General features: G+C 40.8%; 1 protein-coding gene across 6 annotated transcripts in view; it reads left to right on the forward strand.

Annotated features, from left to right (window-relative positions):
- The window catches only part of cdc14ab (cell division cycle 14Ab), an 87,277-nt gene that overhangs the window by 49,324 nt on the left and 18,535 nt on the right, over nt 1-19,418 (forward strand). For all 6 annotated transcript variants that reach the window (XM_039767300.1, XM_039767296.1, XM_039767298.1 and 3 more), the window contains 4 exons: nt 6,128-6,190; nt 8,570-8,657; nt 13,382-13,612; nt 17,407-17,545. In XM_039767300.1, the coding sequence (XP_039623234.1) occupies nt 6,128-6,190; nt 8,570-8,657; nt 13,382-13,612; nt 17,407-17,545 (521 nt within the window). The remainder of the gene's footprint in view (nt 1-6,127; nt 6,191-8,569; nt 8,658-13,381; nt 13,613-17,406; nt 17,546-19,418) is intronic.

The raw sequence follows: 19,418 nt of genomic DNA on the forward strand, positions 1-19,418 counted from the left end.
TCTATGGCGCATTTTAATTCCCCCATTATTTCAGACGCCATTGTCCTCTTACCTGTTTTAACTTCAGATATGCTCATATTTAGCACTACAGCCCGGGAGACGGTTTACAATAAAACTTGTAGGTCACCTGCTCTGAATTCTCTCACATTTAGCAGTCAGTGTGTTAACTTGGTGATGAAGGCTTGATTTCCTCCATATAATTTAGTTACAATTTGTAAAAATGTAATTAATAAACTTCACCATCGATTTAGCTATCAAATGTCACCCTCACATACTAAATTATAAATATATTTTGAAAACATTTCATAATAATTAGGTGTAGGAAAGTGATGGGTCTCTGTTTTGTGCCCACACGGCAATGACAAATTAATGTATGAAAATGAAGGATATGGGACACCAAATAAGAATTTGTGTATTGGTGTGAGAAGAAGAATCATTTTATTAATCAACTAGTTAACAGTTTTGCCTTTGGCAATGGCAGTAATTTGGTAAGGTTCGTAGTTTACCTTTCTCTGTAGGAGGGGTTTCGGGTCGTTGGATTTATAGATAGATAGATACTTAATTAATCCCAAGGGGAAATTCACATAATCCAGCAGCAGTATACTGATAAAAATCAATATTAAATTAAAGAGAATAAAAAATGCATGTAAAACAGACTAACTTTGAATAATGTTATCTAAAGGTATCTAAAGCACACTCGTTTTAAAAAGCAGAATAAAACAACGAATTGATAAACCGGTAACGCCTTTAGTTTTTGCTACTCCGTCTGTTACTCATTTACTGCTGTGTAACTAAACCTTAAACGCATCTTTGGATCTTCATAACACAAAATATCAGTAAAGTGTTCTTCAGCTCGCCAATGTGACCTATTAACACAACTTCACTTTGGAGTGTTTTGAGGGTGCTTAACTGAGATGCATTAAATATTTGGTGTAGCCGCAGGAGTGTAAGGCAAGTTCAAGCACGGGTAAAACGCGTGCCGAAAGAAATCTCTCTCAGTCCAAAAGTTTGTTTTAAAATATTTACTGAAAATTCAAAGCAAACAATCCACGCAAGAATAAAGAAAAAAGATGTTACACACGTAGAGTAAAAGACGAAAAAAAATAGAAAATGTATCTTCTCTAAACTTAGCTTTTCTTGTAAAATGTTAGTGGTTTCTATACTTAAAGATTCTTCTTCTGTACGCTTTAAACATACGGTGCAGCACTTTCAATTAAGTGCTTTGTCCTATATGTTACTTGGCACACAACACACACAAAGGCCCGGTTTAAAACCATGTGCCCTGTACACCTTACACATGGCAAGGCTGATCACTAACTGAGAATAATCTTTAGTCAGAAACTAGAAATAGTTAGAATATACCAATTCATTTCAACTGATGGGGGTTATAGGAACCTCCCATACATTATGCACTAGTAATTAGTAAACCATTTGTTTCTTATGTAACTAGCAAATGGCTCTTACATTTAGTATAAGACCTGTGAATCCTTCATATTGAGATATTTTACCATAATGTCAATGTGAAAATGAAATAGCAATTGAACTGAACTCCTATTTCACCCAAGCATTTATAAAGGAAGAAGCAAGTGAAAGGCCTTATGCTAAAGTAAAAACAAACTGAGTTCATAGATTTTAAAATAGAGGAGTCTGATGTGCTTCAAGCCCTCAACACGTTGAAGACTAATGAAACTCCAGAATCTTATCGGATCTTGCCAATTATACTGAAAGAAATGAAAAATGTCATCTATAATCCCTTAGTAGGCATATTTCAGCAGTCATGTCAGAAAGGAGCAGTACCTGCGGATTGGAAAAGCTACTCCTACACCACCAGAATAAAGCAGCAACATTTTATAATGTGGATAACCTAAAATAGTCTTGTGAATAATACACCTGCAGCAAGCGATCAGCTTATTTATGCAGAATGGCGAATCTGAGCAGCATGGCTCAGATAACACGGAGGTATAAAATTGATTGGACGCTCACGGTGATCTTTTCATTAAAGAGCTCGTGGCAGTGCAGGAGCCCTGTGAACGGCCATGTGCTCTGGTTGCCTAAGGACAATGAAACATCACATAGATGTGTGAAACCTAGCTGAGTAGCATCTTGTCAGTAAGATGGCAAGAAAGCTAACGCAAATGGTTAAGTTCTGTGCTGTCTTGCAGCTGTTGTAGTAATCTGGAAAAAATGGATGGTATATCGCGGTGATGCACCCTGGCATTAGGAGACATCAGGTAGAGCCCATCCTGTGAGGTCTCCCATTCCTCTTGCATTTTCTACATTATCACCCACTTCTTTCCCCATTGTCTCTTTTCATTTGTTGTATTATATAACATATCCATATGCACGCATACAGACATACACTCTTTCCTTTGTACAAACTCCTCATCCTTTTCTTCTGTTAACTGCTCCTTTTACTTTCTGTGTTAAATTATTTATTCATCAGCCTGTCTCCCCCTTTGCCTTCCTCCTTTACTATCCTTGTACAATATTACTCCCTTCTGTCTTTCCAGTGTTTAATATCACCTTCTTACCTCCCTTATGCTGTGTTCACGTTTGGGGATTTTTCAGAGTTGACATTCGTGACATCACACCTTCCCTCAATGTTTTCTTCACAATGCATCTCTGGTTGGAGTCTTGGGAGAAATGGTTGCTGTTGGTTTGCTGCATGATACAGACACACACACAAAAGAGCAATTAAAGCTTATTTAAAAAGCCATTAAAGACGTTTCATTTTCAAGGAACTGTAAATCAAAGGAAATGCATTGATTGGGTATGCTATCACTTCAACTGCAACGTGACCTGCAAATGTGACTTTTCTATGCACATTGTTTTTATTGTTTAATGAGCTGAGAGTGTTGCATCACATCTCCGTGAGTTTGGGTAGCCAAGTTTTCTCCAAATTGCTCCAATGGGAGCTCTCTTGTGGAAGGGCATTTGCTTGAAATTCACTACTGGGAAGGGAGCTCATTTCCACTGCATGCATGTGAGTGCATTACTATTGCTCATACATGTTCTGTGAATTCTCATCTTTATTTCATTCTGATGTTTGTTAGCTCCTTCTCTATCCCTGTTTTACTGTAGGCTTGCTGTAGTCTCTCCTTGGCCATTCTTTTCATTTGCATTGTACCACAATCACTTATTCCTTTGTTTTGTCATAGTGTTCCTTTACTGTAGCCCCATCCATTTTCCCTTGAAAAAAGAGACACTGTGCTTGTGTAGTTGGCAATTGGCAGCAACCAGGTTGAAGAAGGTGAAGTTTAAAACTATGTGCTTGTAATGAACAGAGCTGTGAAGATAGTCTAAAGCACTTGCTAAAAATGTATGGGTTCAGGTGTTGAGTCATGAAATATTATTTGCATTAGACTTTAAAAGTAGAACTATAAAGGCCACATTACTCATCAGGACCTAAAACAGGCTAGATAAGAGATTGATTGATTGATTAAAAGTACAGAAATAGAGCGTGCTTTAACGAAACAGAAGTGTTTCAGGTGGGTGAGACGTGAACAACCTTTGCTAAAGAAATGGCAAAGTGAAGGCTCAAAGTAAAAAAAATGGCAGATTTCTCCCACACGTTTCTCCTAATCAACACCTCTGTAAAAACTGTCTAGGAGCAGTGACATGGCTTTGGCATGCATGACTTCCTCATTATTGGCTTTATCACTGGTACAAAAACCTGGAGCCAGTAGAGTGACTGTGGGTGTGTGCTGTGTGCCTGTGTACAAGAAAACCCCTTCAGATTCTCAGCTGGTGTTTTAGTTATGAAGCAAAACACACTGCCATGATAAGCACAGGTCGCTTAAAATACAAAATCTTAAAATCCATTTGGGCATCTTTGCAGTCAGAAACTCTTAACTTGTATGTTTATGGTACCTAAAAATGGCTGTAGCAAAACCTTGGCAAAATCTCAAAAGAACAAGGCAGTCCTCAAATATGAGACACAAATAGGTCCATCTCCTTTCAGCTGCTCCCATCAGGGGTCGCAACAGCAGATCATCTGTTTCCATATCTTAGTGTGTCTTGCTTTGTCACACCCACCACCTGCATGTCCTCCTCTTAGGCCTTGCTCTTTTCCTCTTGCCTGGCAGCTCCATCCCTAGCATCCTTCTCCCAATATACTCATCGTCTCTCCTCTCCTCATGTCCAAACCAATGCAGTCTCGCCTCTCTGACTTTGTCTCCCAACCGTTCATCCTGAGCTGACCCTCTAATGTCCTCATTTCTAATCCACCCGATACAAACATTAACATTTCTGTATCCCCTCTTGTAGAGCTCTGCCATGGCCTCCTTGAACCTCACGCGCTGCCTTACCACTTCAGAGGTGTAGTCCTCGTAAAACCGAATCTTATGGCCGTTATAGACCAGGTCATCTCTCTTACGTGCCTCGCGAATCACCAGATCCTTTATTTGGTAGCGATGAAAACGAAGGATAACCGGCCGGGTTTCCCCCCGGCGGCTTGGGAGCTAGGCACCGGTGTGCCCTGTCCAGCTCCGGCGGCGAAGTAAGCACCTGCGATCCAAGGACATCGACAAGGAGTTGAGAGAAAAAAGTAGTAGGCGTGGACCCTCAATAGCTTCGGGTAAACCCACAATCCGAATATTATTGCGTCTGCTGCGCCCTTCTAGATCTGCCATCTTGGATTTTAACCACTCGTTATCTTTTTGGAGCGCAGAGTAAACATTAACATTTCTGCCACCTCCTGTTTTTTGGTCGGTGCCACCGTCTCCATCCCTTATAACATAGCTGGTCTCACTACCATCCTGTAGACATTGCATTTCACTCTTGCTGGTACCCATCTGTCACAAATCACTCCGTACACTCTTCTTCACTCTACCTGAACTGTCGTCTTCACTTCTCTTCCACACTCCCTGTTACTCTGTACTGTTGTTCCCAAGTATTTAAACTCATCCACCTTCGCCAACTCTACTCCCTGCATCCTCACCATTTCTCTGACCTCCCTCTCATTCACACACTTGGATTCTGTCTTGGTGGTCTTACTGACCTTCATTCCATCGCCACCTCTCCAGGGTCTCCTCAACTTGCTCCCTAGTTTCGTTACTGATCACAATGTCATAGGTTCAGAATACAATTATTTCTTGACGATGATTTGCAGTCAAACTTTAAGACTTCTACAAACTTGCTATAATTAAATGCATTTTGCAATTGTTTCTTCTGAGATGGGGTTACAGAACTAAAATGTTTTGCTATAAGATGCTCAAGAAACACCCATAAACAAGTCGCATTCTATGCTTTTTGCTCCATGCTCATCATTTTGTTAGACATCTGAATCTGTAATTTTTGCTTGCCAATGTCTACACTAGTGAAGTGATTGATGCATAGAACGTGATGTGGCATTTTTCACAAGATATGGAGACCCACATATTGAGGTCTTCCTAGAGGTTAAAATCATACCCTGGCTTATGCAGCAGTGATCACCATCAGAAGTAAATTTTGCTCAGAAGTTTCCAGTCCTCCTGAGCATCTGTAGTTGTTGTAGCCTCATAGATAAAGCTTACATCTGTAAATGATTAGTTTTAAATTGCTAAAGGTATTTGCAAGGAGCCCACCATATTCCACAATCCCAGGTAAGGGTGTGTGATGATGCGAGACCCAAAATGCCCAGTGACCCCAGAAAATGTTACTGGTGATGCATCCTTGTGGAAGTATCTGGTAACAAGTCGGTTTCTATTTAGCCTACAGGCTGAATTCTCTTATTTTATTTCTTGTATTAACACTCTTACCAGGGGCTGCAGGAAGACTGAGCACAATCACAGTATATGAATTTCCGCTTGGGATTAATAAAGTATCTATCTATTCTTTTGGCTCCACACACAAATTGGCTACCAGCATTGAATAAAATGCCAGTCCTTTTTTTAGGACATCCTTTCATTCATACAAGGTCAATTTAGCGCTACCAGTTCACCTTATCTGAATATCTTTAGAATGGATGTGAAAGCAGAAAATGTCCACTTGCATGCTGAATAACATAACGTACACTAGCTAGGTTTAGATGTGTGCCCAGTGACTGTGCGGTAGTAGGACTAAATACTGTACGCAATGTGCTGCCCTGAAAATGAAACCCTTGCTGTGTGCAGTAATGCTAATCATAATTGTGGATTATGTTTTCCAGGCTCAGCAGCATGGATTTTTAGATTTTGAAACCTTTGATGTAGATGAATATGAGCATTATGAGGTAAGCAGACCCGCCATCTTTGTTTACTTTGTGGGATCTGTCACCTGAAAATTGAAGTCCAGTTAACTTATCACTTCTGGGGGTGCCACTTGGTGACTTGGGGCCCGATGCATGTGGAGAACACAGAGGGAGTTGTGGCAATGACACCTAAAACACATTTCAGATGTAAACAGGATTTGGAGGAGGTTACCGAATATCTGAACATATTAAACTTTGTAAGTAATCTTATTCATATAATATTTTAATATTTGTTCTTTTAGCAAACACTATTCTGCATATCCATAAAAGCACTTAGGTTATTTACTTGCATGAGTCTAATGGGGGAAGATATTAAATCAGCTAGCTATCCTAACAATGTCTAAAAAACTGAAAAGCAGAATCTTAACTGCAAAATTCAGGGCATAGCATCTCAGTGACTTTTATCAATCGAGGCTTTTTTCCAGCTGATCTAAACTGCGCCTCAAACAAGGGTCTCCCTTATTCTGAGGAGCTTAGTCAGTCAGTAAGTCGGTCATTGTTCAACCCGCTATATCCTAACTAAAGGGTCATGGGGGGTCTGCTGGAGCCAATCCCAGCCAGTACAAGGCAGGAACAAATCCCGGGCAGGGCGCCAGCCCACTGCAGGAGGCGCACACACTAGGGGCAATTTAGCATCGCCAATGCACCTAACCTGCATTTCTTTGGACTGTGGGAGGAAGCCGGAGAAACCTGGAGGAAACCACGTAGACACTGGGAGAACATGCAAACTCCATGCAGGGAGGACCTGGGAAGCAAACCCAGGTCTACTTACTGCGAGGTGATTATTGGAAAGGGTTCCTGATACACAGTAGCATTGACCCACGTGTACTTCCCGGACTGCTGAAATGACTTTGAGGAGTTGCAGCAAATAATATGCTCTTTTTTTAAAGACGTGAGAATCACCCAGTGAGCTACATAGAGGAGTGTGTCAGAGATGGGAATCGGCCAAGTGAGCTCAGCTCTCGGTTGAAACAAGGGCATTGGAGTATAAGCACCACTTAGTGAATGGTGAATTCAGGTGCTTTATTTTGCAAAATGTATTTTTATGTATAAGTATAATGTATTTAGGGTGGCACGGTGGCGCAGTGGTAGCACTGCTGCCTCGCAGTTAGGGGACCCGGGTTTGCTTCCTGGGTCCTCCCTGCGTGGAGTTTGCATGTTCTCCCCGTGTCTGCATGGGTTTCCTCCTGGTGCTCCGGTTTCCTCCCACAGTCCAAAGACATGCCGGTTAGGTGGATTGGCGATTCTGAATTGGCCCTAGTGTGTTCTTGGTGTGTGGGTGTGTGTCCTGCGGTGGGTTGGCACCCTGCCCAGGATTGGTTCCTGCCTTGTGCCCTGTGTTGGCTGGGATTGGCTACAGCAGACCCCCGTGACCCTGTGTTCGGATTCAGCGGGTTGGAAAATGGATGGATGGATAATGTATTTATATTTAGTTATGCCCAGAACTTTTATTCATTGATTTGTGAAATTAGTTTATGCCAGAATCTTGGCTGGTACTGTAAGTGTGTAACGCAACTTGTGTAGTTCAGTAAAAAAACACTGCAAAGTGCCACTGTTGGTGGTGTTGTACACACACCTTTTTACAGTACATAGTGTAAAAATCCAAAAAATTCAGATAAGTTAACTAAAATGGGTATGGGGGTGGAGGGCACAAAGCACATTTCATATAGCCCTAGATGGTCTGTCTATAATTAAAATGCTTCGCCTTTAACATATTGTAATCTTCCAAACCTGTGTGTGTGTGTGTGTGTGTGTGTGTGTGTGTGTGTGTGTGGTGGGGTGGAGTTTTCTCCACCTTAATCTCACCTGCTCATGAGCCTCATGTATCCAGGACTTCTAAACTTGGAAGAGTGTACTCAGATATTACTTCTGGTTTTATTTTGGATTCAAGTCCATTACATCGGTTTGAGGCAGCTCAATTGAGCGGTGGATAATGGGTAAGTATTGAAAACTGCCATTCACTCTATCCGATCATTGCACTTTTAATTGTTTGAGAGATTTTCCCAATGACTTGGCACCCCATCTAGGATTGGATTCTTCCTTACACTCCGTGCTTCCCGATGTTTTTGGCTTCATGCAGCACTTTATTGGATGAAGAAGTTCAGTTAGTGAATGAATGGATATTTGACAGATCTCTGTTCGATCTCCCCATCTATGATTTATTGGTCACAATTATTCACACAGGCACTTAACGATGACATGGGTCTCCAGTTCTGATTCCTGTCTTAGTGTAAGAAATCCCTGTGCTGAACATTGTTGGAGAATCAAGCCTACCTTCATTCTTCTAATATTAAAATCCCACCAGTATATCCTTGCGATGGGTTTCATTTTGTTTGTTTTTTTGTCTCTTTGTCTCATCAGAGAGTTGAAAATGGTGACTTCAACTGGATTGTTCCTGGAAAATTTTTAGCTTTTAGCGGGCCTCATCCGAAAAGTAAAGTGGAACATGGTAAGAAATGACTGAGATGTTGCTTGGCGCTTGCCATTCCTCACAGGGGTGTTTGCCTTTTCTTTTCCTTACTCTGAGGCTTACCACCACTGTGCTAGGATTAAAATTTTTTATGTAACCAAATCTCTCAGCTTTTGCTACAAGGTATGTGTTGTATTAAGTTTCTGATTTCTCTAGTTGCACATAATGCCTTTCCTCCTATCAAATGAGAAGCAGGGTGCTTCCCAGTAGTGGTATTCAGCATTGAGAGTGACTCCTTCTCAGCCTTATTTTACTCTTGCACTGTCTGTCCGCTTGTCTGGTGCTACAAACAATTGAACATGTGGTCTCTGGCCATACAACAAAGTTATGTCAAGTCTGATTAATATTGTGGCTTCTTATAGTGATCTCCGAGAAGTGCCAGCTGATGCCTGTTAAATTATGATAGGAGAGTAGTTGCACCAAGTGGCCAAATCCATGGCATCTTCTCCATCTCAAACATGTGAATAGCAAACATTTATGGGACAGATGTGTTCATATGTAGATTTTCTCAAACTAGACCTAAGAGGATGTCCTGCAGGAGAAAAATAAGGGAATCTCTAAGTGTCTCCTAACCTTCATTTAGGATTGCATTCCCGTTGTATCATTTCTCCTGCTGGATGTGCCGTCTTGGAATAGACAGTTGCTGTGTGTCTGTCTTGTATTGAATCTCCTCATCCTGGTTTGAATCTTGATGAGCTGTGGGAGAAAACAACAGCAGAGGTCCATTTACATACACTGATTATTGCAGTGATACACCATTAATAAAGTCTGTCTGTCTATATATCTATATATATCTATATAGATATATAGATAGAGAGATGTCTGTCTGTCTGATGGGGCACACTGCCTTACTGTGGTGAAGGGGAAGGTGCAGTCCCTACTGTGTGTTGAGAGGGAGAGTTGTACTCATTTAAAACAAAATCTCTCCCTGAAAAAGAACTGAAAGAACACAAGCCGCTTATATAAAAAAAAAGTGTATTTACATGCTTAATGTTTTCCTTAAGTGGTTCTCTTTCCGTTTCCCTTGTGGTTTGTATTGTGATTTTTCTTTTTTTACACTCCCTACCTCCATGTGCTCTGTGCTCCATACTTTTTTCCCCCCATGGTATCTTTCACAATGCTGATAATGGAAATAGAAAGGGCCTGTGGTGACAAAGATGACAGCAGAAATGTATGGCAAGTTGCTAAGTGAAAAGTGGCTGGAGTTTTGGAATGGAGATAAAAAAAAATAAAAATATAAAAAGCAGTGCTGCACTAAGAAAAAAAACCTCCTGCTGCTCACAAATCAGTGCAGAGTGAGAGAAGTAAAGTATTTTGACTGGGGAAGACAAGGTCATCAGCCATTTAAAAGCCTCAAGTTAGGTGGTCATCAAGTCTGCCGAGATTTGTCCCTGCTGGTTCTTAAATCCTAATGTCACTTCTTAGCCTTTGAGCTCCCCCTTCTGGTGGCAAATGCCATTACAAAATAGATCGATGCTAGTTTTCCCCTGGGCTTTGGTCCAACTGTGACTTTAATTATTTAATTGGTTTAATCACCTGTCTAATGAGTGTTTTAATGGTCTAATGAAGTCGGCGTGGACCCAGTTGGGGATCCCCATAGACCTGACGACTTAGGACTGGAGACTTTATGTTATAACATTAACTGTTGCTACTGACCTGCACTGAAGGAGCTCACTTGTGCAACGTTAACACTTCGTACTTACTGATGAGAAGCTTGCAGCATTAAACCCAGTGCCCTGGATGCTTGCAAATCCGCTACCAGTCTCCTCTCCTGCTGCAGCACTTTCTGCTTTATTGGCTATACACCATACAACATCTTCGCCTGTGTACAAACCATCATAACTGGCTAAATCCTTCTTGTTCTGCATAGGCAGCCATTTGCAATGCTTTTGCTTTTCTTCTCCCCAAGGGTCATAGTGAGGGGTTTCTTGATATCTGAAATTAAGCAAAATGTAATCACTCTAAAATTCAGTCTGTTTTATGAGGGAGGCAACAGCAAAGAAGAAGCTTCCATTGTGTTTCTAACAGTGACTTAATATTGGGGGATCATTCATTGATGTTTTTTCAAATATTTTTTAACCTTCTCTTTTTCCAATTGTGACTTCTAAACCACACATGCAACATTTGTTTGTTTCCCTCTTTGGATATTGGAAGCACATTAAACCTAAAAGTTGCATGTGAATTAGTGATGGAGGTTAACCTGAAACCTTCTCTTTACAAAATGTGATCCTGTGGTATGGTATGTACTACTGGAAAACTCTTGACGGGTACAATAATATTATTTCCATATGTCTACAGTGAAAGCACTGGCAGTTAAATGGGCATACTAATGAGGATGGGACTTGCACTGTTCTTGTTTTAGGCCGTGTTTTCCTTACTCTCAGTTTTAGGGCATTCATCTTTAAACCACAAGGCTTTCTATTCTGTCTTGTTGTATTGCCACTGAGAGAGTCCCATAACCTTCCTTCAATTGTTTTAATTAAATATTTCTATTTTATAAATATGTAAAGGATAATGTGAAAATTGCAATATAAAATACAGTTACCACACTGCTTAACCAATGATGGAATATAGTGCAGATCTCTTACTCTGTCCCCAATTTATTAATATTTAAAGGTTACTTTTACTGTAAGTTATGAATTGATTACAAGTTACTATATTATTAAAGTTATCTACTTACAATTGTTACCAAAGTTTTAGATGTATACCCTGAGAAGGCTATATGGTGTGACCACCAGGGGGCACCACAGAAACCAAACAAAACCCAGACACAACCACACCAACACAGTCCTGGGTGCAAATAAACATATTTTTTTATTTAGAAGAACCTTCTTCACAGTCCACACCACACTCTTCAGTTCTCGGTAGCTCCTTCTCCTCCTCCTGGTGAGCCTCGTCCTCTGCCTCCCGACTCTGACTCAACTGTTGGATGCTGGATGGCTTCCTTTTATGTTGGACCTGGGAGCATAGCCTGATTTGAAGCACTTCTGGGCCAAGTGGAAGCCCCTCTTAAAGAGGGAGTCCTTCTCACGGCAGCACCCTTTGGTGGCACTTAAGGACCCCAACAGATTTGTCCCTGAGGATTATGAATCCCTGCAGGTGTCCATATTGGGTCCTCGGCAGCAGAGCATGGTCATCTATATGCGTGACAAACAACCTACCCGAGTCCAACCATTAATCTCCAGTAATGATTAATAGTCGCCTTTTATATGTAACTTCAGGGTTTAAGTAGCATGTGCGTTATACTGTAGCCTCAGGGGCTAAGTAGCTGTCTTAAACTCTGAGGTTGCATGTGCACAATTATTCATGTAGCGCACTCAAGTGCTATTCCTATGCCAGTATTTCAGAATAAAACCTCGGAGGGTAAGCATCCTAACTTAACATGCGTTAGCTTATTTCAAAACCTAACTATGAACCTCAGGAGTTTCCGGGTGCACCCACAGGAGACCTTTTCAGCGTATGCAGAGCCAAAGATCAGATTTGTAGTTTGCAGTAATTAACAGTTTCTTAACTAGCAAACTCAAAATTATATACACTTAAAGAGATTACAAAAACCCAGTACATGGTTACTAATGGTTAAGAACACAGACATGCTTTCTCTGAGATTACCCTTAAATCTTTCAAAATGAGCTTTGGTTTCAGCCTCCCCATGTTCTGCAGTACAGCGTTAGGCAAGTTGCCAGACAAGTTTTGGAGCACCACCTGAAAGCAGAGACTGTAATCAAATTATGTAAGCCTTTGCTGATCAGCAGTCATCAGATGGAATGAGAGCCGAGTCTTTGACTCCTTTTAAGTGCAGCTGATGTAATTGGTGTGACTTTGATGGCAGAAAATGTCAAAATGGGTGTGCTTAGTAATCAGATGGTTCTTGTATCCAAGAAAGGGCCAAAATACTAAACTGAAGTTTTGGCTAGTTTTCCAAGAATGAGATGGCTTCCTGAAGAGTCTTGTGGGGGTGATTACTTAATCTTCTTTAATTACTCCGTCCGCATTGTGGTTTATCTGAAGCTGGTACAGAAGCCAGTTCTCTTATTCTTGGGTGTGTCAACAAGGTTACAACTGATGCAGTACTTAGAATGCACATCTGTAGTCCACTCATTTATGATGAATTGAATCATAAAATATTCCCCTGTCCACACTTGCTCCTGAATCCTACAAGTTCAGCAGATACTCTCCGTATTGTCCAACGAGTCAGGACTGGGCATTGAATTGGGAAATCGAATGTTGCATTACACATTAGTGTCATAAATCACCCTTTCACACACAGATTCTTTACATTTTGCTTGCAGAATTTTCAGGTGACATTTGAAATACAAAACAAGTAAACTTACCCAGCAAACCTCAAGGATGTGTATCATATCTGTAATTTTTTAAATCAATATTGTAAGTATTTTTAAACATTTGTATTATGCAAAGAAGAAAACTGCATGATCAGAAAAGTATATGTTGTATCATCACCACTGCTTTGTGGACTTGGGGTCCTTTATTGAGTTTGTGGGGTTAAGTAAAGGAAGGACTGGAAGCTTATGAAGCAAATGAGACTTAGTAAAACATAAAATAAAATGTATTGGCTGTCTCTTGCTGTTGTCATTGTCATCTGCTCCCCAACTGTTTATTTCAAAAGAATTTAAAAGATTTCTTTGCTGCACTCTCAGAAGTGGCGTGCTTTTGAACGCTCAATTTAGATCTTGCTCTTTTGACAGGGTACCCCCTTCATGCTCCTGAAGCCTACTTCCCTTACTTTCGAAAGCATAATGTCACCACAGTCATCAGGCTGAACAAGAAGATTTATGATGCCAAGCGCTTCACAGATGCAGGCTTTGAGCATTGTGACCTGTTCTTTGTGGACGGCAGCACACCCAGTGACACCATCATGCGAAGATTTCTGCATATTTGTGAAAACACCGATGGAGCCGTGGCAGTTCATTGTAAAGGTAATGAAGCGTCGGAAACGGGCAGCTTCGTAACTTTTGGAGATGGGATCTAATACCAATCACTGCTTAAAAGATTTAGTTTACTCCTTTCTTTTAGTGTTAATGTAGAAGTCTTTCTAAGTTGCTCCTTTCACACTACGAGATTATAGTGAATAGTGTTGGTCCCCTGTTGTTAATCCTGTAAAGCGTTCAATGGCCTTGCTCCAGACTTCATTAGTGCATCTACCTTTACTGTCCATTCTTGTCCACTGATGCTGACGATCATGATGTGTCCCAAAAAAGCCTATCCTTTATGGACGCCAAAGCCTTCATCTCTGTTCCATTGTACACAGACATTCTTACTTTCTGTCTCAGTTCATCTTATCTGTCCAGGTCCTTTTGCTGTAATTCAATAATCGACATTTGTTTTTTGTTGTCTTCTACGACTTTGCATTTGGATCCTGTTTGTTGTTTTCTTCCATTGTTTATTTCATTTAGTGTTGAATGCTTTTATACTAGTTTCTGGCCAAGGCTGCTATTCCTATATATTTGTAAAGTGCTTTGGAGCGAGCGTGTGAGGGGTGCTGTGTGGTATATTATTAAAAGGTGGACTCTGTGCATCCAAAGGGAAGAACGGCTATTGTTTGCCATCTTGCTAAAATGACAAGTAGGCTGTTAATGTAGATTGGGGACAGCACAAGAGCAGTGACTTTTTCCTAGTAATTACTGGAAGTCTCCTTTTTCACAGCAACAACATTCCAGCCACCTGCCTAATAGTGTGTAGGTCACCCTTGTGCTACCAAAAAAGCTCTGACCTCTCGAGTCATAGACTCCTCAAGGCCTCTGAAGCTGTCCTATGGTATCAGGCACCAAGACATTAGAAGCAGTCCTGTAAGTTCTGAGGTGGGGTCTCCATGGATTGGACTTTCAGCACATCCCACAGTTGCTTAATTGGGTAGAGATCTGGGGAGTTTGGAGGCCAAGTCAGCATCATGTTCATCGAGCCATTTCTGAAAAAGTTTTGCTGTGTGACATAATCCTGCTGAAAGAGGCCTATGCTGACTGGGAATAACATAGCCATGAAGGGCCATACTTGGTCTACAACAACCTTTAGGTAGGTGGCATGTGTCAAAGTAACGTCAACGTGAATGTCCGGCCCCAGGGTTTCCCAGTAGAACGTTTCCTAGGGCATCGCACTTCCTCCTCTGGAGAGCCGCCTTCCTTTCCCTTGGTAATTCAAGCTGGAGGTAATGTGCATAAAAGGCAGCATTTTGGAGTTACGATTGCGCTACTAAACTTGAGTGTGAGGTGCTTGAAAACTACCATTTACTTCTAACACTGAAATTAGTGAAATGGTGATACCGTGCCGTGTTAGGGTTTTTCAGTACCAGTATACTGCCTAACCCTAATATAGTAACTTAAAAGCAACATCAGACTCCCAAAGTCTACTGATGTTTCATTGTAAGATGTGAAATATGTTTGAAGATTACTTCAATAGCAGTTTTGTGATCACACAGTTCTCATTATATTAAAATTGCTTTATTTTCGGATCCCATAAAAAAAATATCCTTCTTCCTTTGTTTGCTTGCTGTTGTATGTTTTACCACAGAAAATACATGCACAAGAAAAGTGATACCTCTGCCTTGTGTGGCACTCTCTCTCCATCTCGGTCTTTCTCTGAGCTCCCCCAGCCTTTGTACAACGATGACAGGAGCGGCTTGGTTGCTCTTTAACACCCACACTCCTAAATTATCTCACGCTGCTTTAATGTGAAATTTTTAACATTCATCTTTATGTACTGACACACATTTTAGATTCACATTATTAAAACTGTAGAGTTAACTGAGCATTAAAAAAAAAAAATGGTGTGGGGTGCACAGGATTTGAAAAAGTCTTAGCTCTCTTCCACTTCATGTTTGATATTTACAAATTTTAAACCATTGAGTACAAGTCATCATCGTCATCATCCTCATTTTTACCTTCACTTATCCTGATGAAGAATTGGATAGCAACATTTTGAACTGGGCTGACCGGGCTAACCTGCCTCAACAACATCTTTTTAATTCCTTCTGGGTAATTCACCCCATTCAATATCTCAAAGACCCAACATCTTTCTATTGTGTGCAGAGCCTGTCACTCATCTCCCTTGGGGCAACTGCTCATCCCTTACTTGCTGAGAATTAGCCTTTTCTATGAGAGGACCATATCCTCAGCTTTTGATATGCCTATTAAGTGCATCACACTCATTTTCAAATATTCCAGTGTATGCTGGAGGTCCATCTAGAGATACCAAGAGAACATCATTATAAGGTTCCTAAGATGGATGTGATCCTTGGCAATGCTTTAATATTCTGTCATTGAAAATCCAGAACAAATGGGGCAAGATGCGTCCTTTTTGATGTCTGATGCCAGTTTCAGAGTGAAAAAAGAGACAACACTTGATAGGAGTCAAACCAAAAGACATCTCTGTGACTCTGATGTTAATTTTGCTCCTTCTGTATAGAGATGTGGCTGTTTCTCCACCAGAGAAGTTACACTCCATTACCAAGGTCTATCATGCGTCTCTCACTCTGGCCTGTCACCCAGCTGGCACTGCACCCAGTTCTCCTCCTTAACCTCATTTCTGTAACCTCACTCAGTGACAATGCAGAAAGAAACATGTTTGTTTACAGCCTCTCTGCCATAAAATAGCATTATAAAAATCATCCACAATATCTGCAGGATAGTCAGGAAAATTAGGAGAGGATGTGAAGCAACAGTTTCGGTTAAAGTCAAATTTGCTGAGTGTGGTCATTGCAGTGGAATTTGTGTGAGGGTATACATTTCAGAGTTCAGTAGATAAGGGGGTTGCTTTGCTAATCTGCCAAGTTTGAGAAAGCAGGTGCTGCTGAAATGCCAAGATGGGTATGATATGTGTTTTGGTAAGTCCCATTAATCACTCAGGTCTGCCCAAGATGACATGTCCTTGGACTACACTGACCTTTTGGACAGTCGGAGTATTTAACCATTCAAGGCCTTTGAAATTGATGCCAGTACTGCTTGGTCTCGTGGAGCACTGTGTAATTATGGCTTGTGGTGGATCTCTGTGAACTATTAGCAATGTAGGTAATGTGGGGCAACGTTACATTGAGGTGGTTAAACATGGGAGTGAAGTTAAATAAAAAGATAAATAGTTCAACAAACCAACATGAAGTTTATATACTGTAATAAGCATAACATGCACGCTTCTTAAACTTGTAAACTTCTGTGGAAAGTTTCTACACTTATTGATTTTTTTTTTTTGGCTCTGTCCTGCTGCTAGCTGTCTTTGAATAAGCAGGTGATCCCTTAATGGGCAGACATTTTACTTTCACACTCATTTTATAGTCCTCCAAGGTAGCACTTTATGGGTCATATGTTGTGATCAGGTATGTGGTACATCTGATTGATCGATTGGTTGGTTTTAATTTATATGATGCATAAACACAAAGGTACCTTGGTGCAGAGTAGAAGTAGTTCAGCACTAATGGAAGTAGCAAAGCAGCTTCAAAAAGCCAGCATTCTGTTAAAAAGTGATTACAGTATGCCAGCCTTCATCATTAAACACCATTAATCAGTGTTGTCCACTTGGTGGAGCTGTTCAGTCACTCTACAGCGTTCCTTAAGTTGTGTGTTTCAAAAAAAACCAAAAAACTAACTTTTTAGTCCAATCTTTGAGGAATATCTGAACAAGTTCATGAGAAAATTCTATTCCACAGGCCTTGTAGCTGATGATGTATTTTGTAAGGCTGACCTAAATGTATGTTTGTTTTTCTGTTTCCTTTATTACTGTTTAGCTGGCCTGGGCAGAACGGGCACTTTGATAGGCTGCTATCTCATGAAACACTACAGATTCACGGCAGCGGAGAGTATCGCCTGGATTCGAATCTGCCGACCTGGGTCCATTATAGGACCTCAGCAGCACTTCCTAGAGGAGTGAGTTCATCCTTACTTAACTATCTGTATATGCATTTACATGTGTTTGTGAAAGGTTTACTCCTGGTCTGCAATTTCAGTCAAAACAGTTCTTGATCTAGGAGGCTGGAATGGGTGGAGAGGGAAAAATGTAATTCCCCTTACGAAAATGTCCCAAATTCTCAGTTACCGATTAGGTTTGCTTGCCATATCTATTTTAGGGACACACTATTAAGATTAAAAGAACTTAATTAAAAAATAAATAAATACATAAAATTGGTAGGTGCCTTAGCACCGGACACTGAGAAAATGCACTAAGTGGGCCCAACTTCATAACAGTTGATCAAAATGATTTTCATTGTTATGACCAAAGACCATTTGATCAGCCTCTGTCGCACCTTTTGAGAGAAGTGTACCTTGTTAAAATTGGTCTCTATTCCTGATTTACCTTTCACATACTGACAAGTGTTGTGTAAATGTTCAGTGTTCAGCCAACGGAACATAAATTTGTCAAGCAAGACGACACCATTAAGTCATTCAGGCTTGTTTGTTTAGTCCATAGCTACACTGTCCCAGTACCTCATCCAGATACTTCTTAAAGGGTGAAAAGGTTTCTGCTTCAACTACACTTGGTAGTTTGTTCCAGATTCCCACAACTCGGCATAAAGAAGTGCTTCCTGGTCTTCAGTCCTAAGTGCAATTCCCCTTAATTTCCACCGATGTCCTTGAATACATGATTCACCACTTAGTTAAAAGAATTCTGCTGGATCCGTTTTATCTGTGCCTTGGAGGATTTTAAAGACCTGGATTAGATCTCTACTGCCTCTCTAAATCTGTCAGAATACGACATGTCCCTAAATCCTAAATACCAGCAGGTCATTCTACTATATTGTATGGTAAGACCACCACATATTCATCCTGTCATTTTCTGACCCGTTTAATTTTTGGGAGTTGGGATTTAGGGGCTCAGCTAGCAAAGTGTGCACGGCAGGAACAAAACCCTGGACAGGGTGCCAGTTCATTTCGGGGCATGGACACTCGTATACACACACATACCTACACCCCAAACACATACTAATGCCAGTTTAGCACAGCCAGTTCACCTAATATAAATGTCTTTGGAAAGTGGGAGGAAATTCACAGGCATGGGGAGAACTTGCAAACTCCACACAGGGCGGACCCGAGATACAAACGCTGGTCTCCTTACTGCAAGACAGCAGCGCTACCACTGTGCTACCCTGCCAGTGTACTACCACATACTGAATATTAAAAACTGAAAAGAAAATTTCTAATTTTATCTAATCTGTGTCATGTTGTTGTAGATATGTTCTGTAGCACTGTATGGTTTTTCATGTTGCCATCTTCACACTTCTGTTTTCAGTATATAAATTGGGGCACGGTGAATCATTTAAGTTGTATATACTAATAATGTAATGTACTGTGTGGTGCGGCTAATGATCTGTATGAAGTTCATCTTCATTAGACTTTACCCCAAAAAAATTCAATACATTATATAATGAAACACGAAGATCTGTGTGTCCCGTCCCGTCCCATCCCTCAGAACAATGTGATTGGTCATTTTGGCTTTGGTGTGATTGGTCAGTGTGGCGTTGTTCACACAATCAGAGTATCTGCGAGTGTGAGACCCACAAGGAAGAGTAAAGGCACATGATGAAAGAGTTGCCTTCAAAGGTGGAAAGTGTAAAACCAAACTGGTGGCAAGAAAGGAGCCTTGAACATAAGAGTCTTAAAGACGGGCTTTACAGGAACACACTCGAGAGGGGGCACTAGTGAAGAGACATTCACACGCGCGCACACACGTGGATACAGAGGAAAGGAACTAAAGGTACAGTACCTGTAGAGCAGGAGAGCGCAAATATTTTTAAATTATTCT

Source organism: Polypterus senegalus, chromosome 10 (assembly GCF_016835505.1).
Source record: "Polypterus senegalus isolate Bchr_013 chromosome 10, ASM1683550v1, whole genome shotgun sequence".
NCBI lineage: Eukaryota > Metazoa > Chordata > Cladistia > Polypteriformes > Polypteridae > Polypterus > Polypterus senegalus.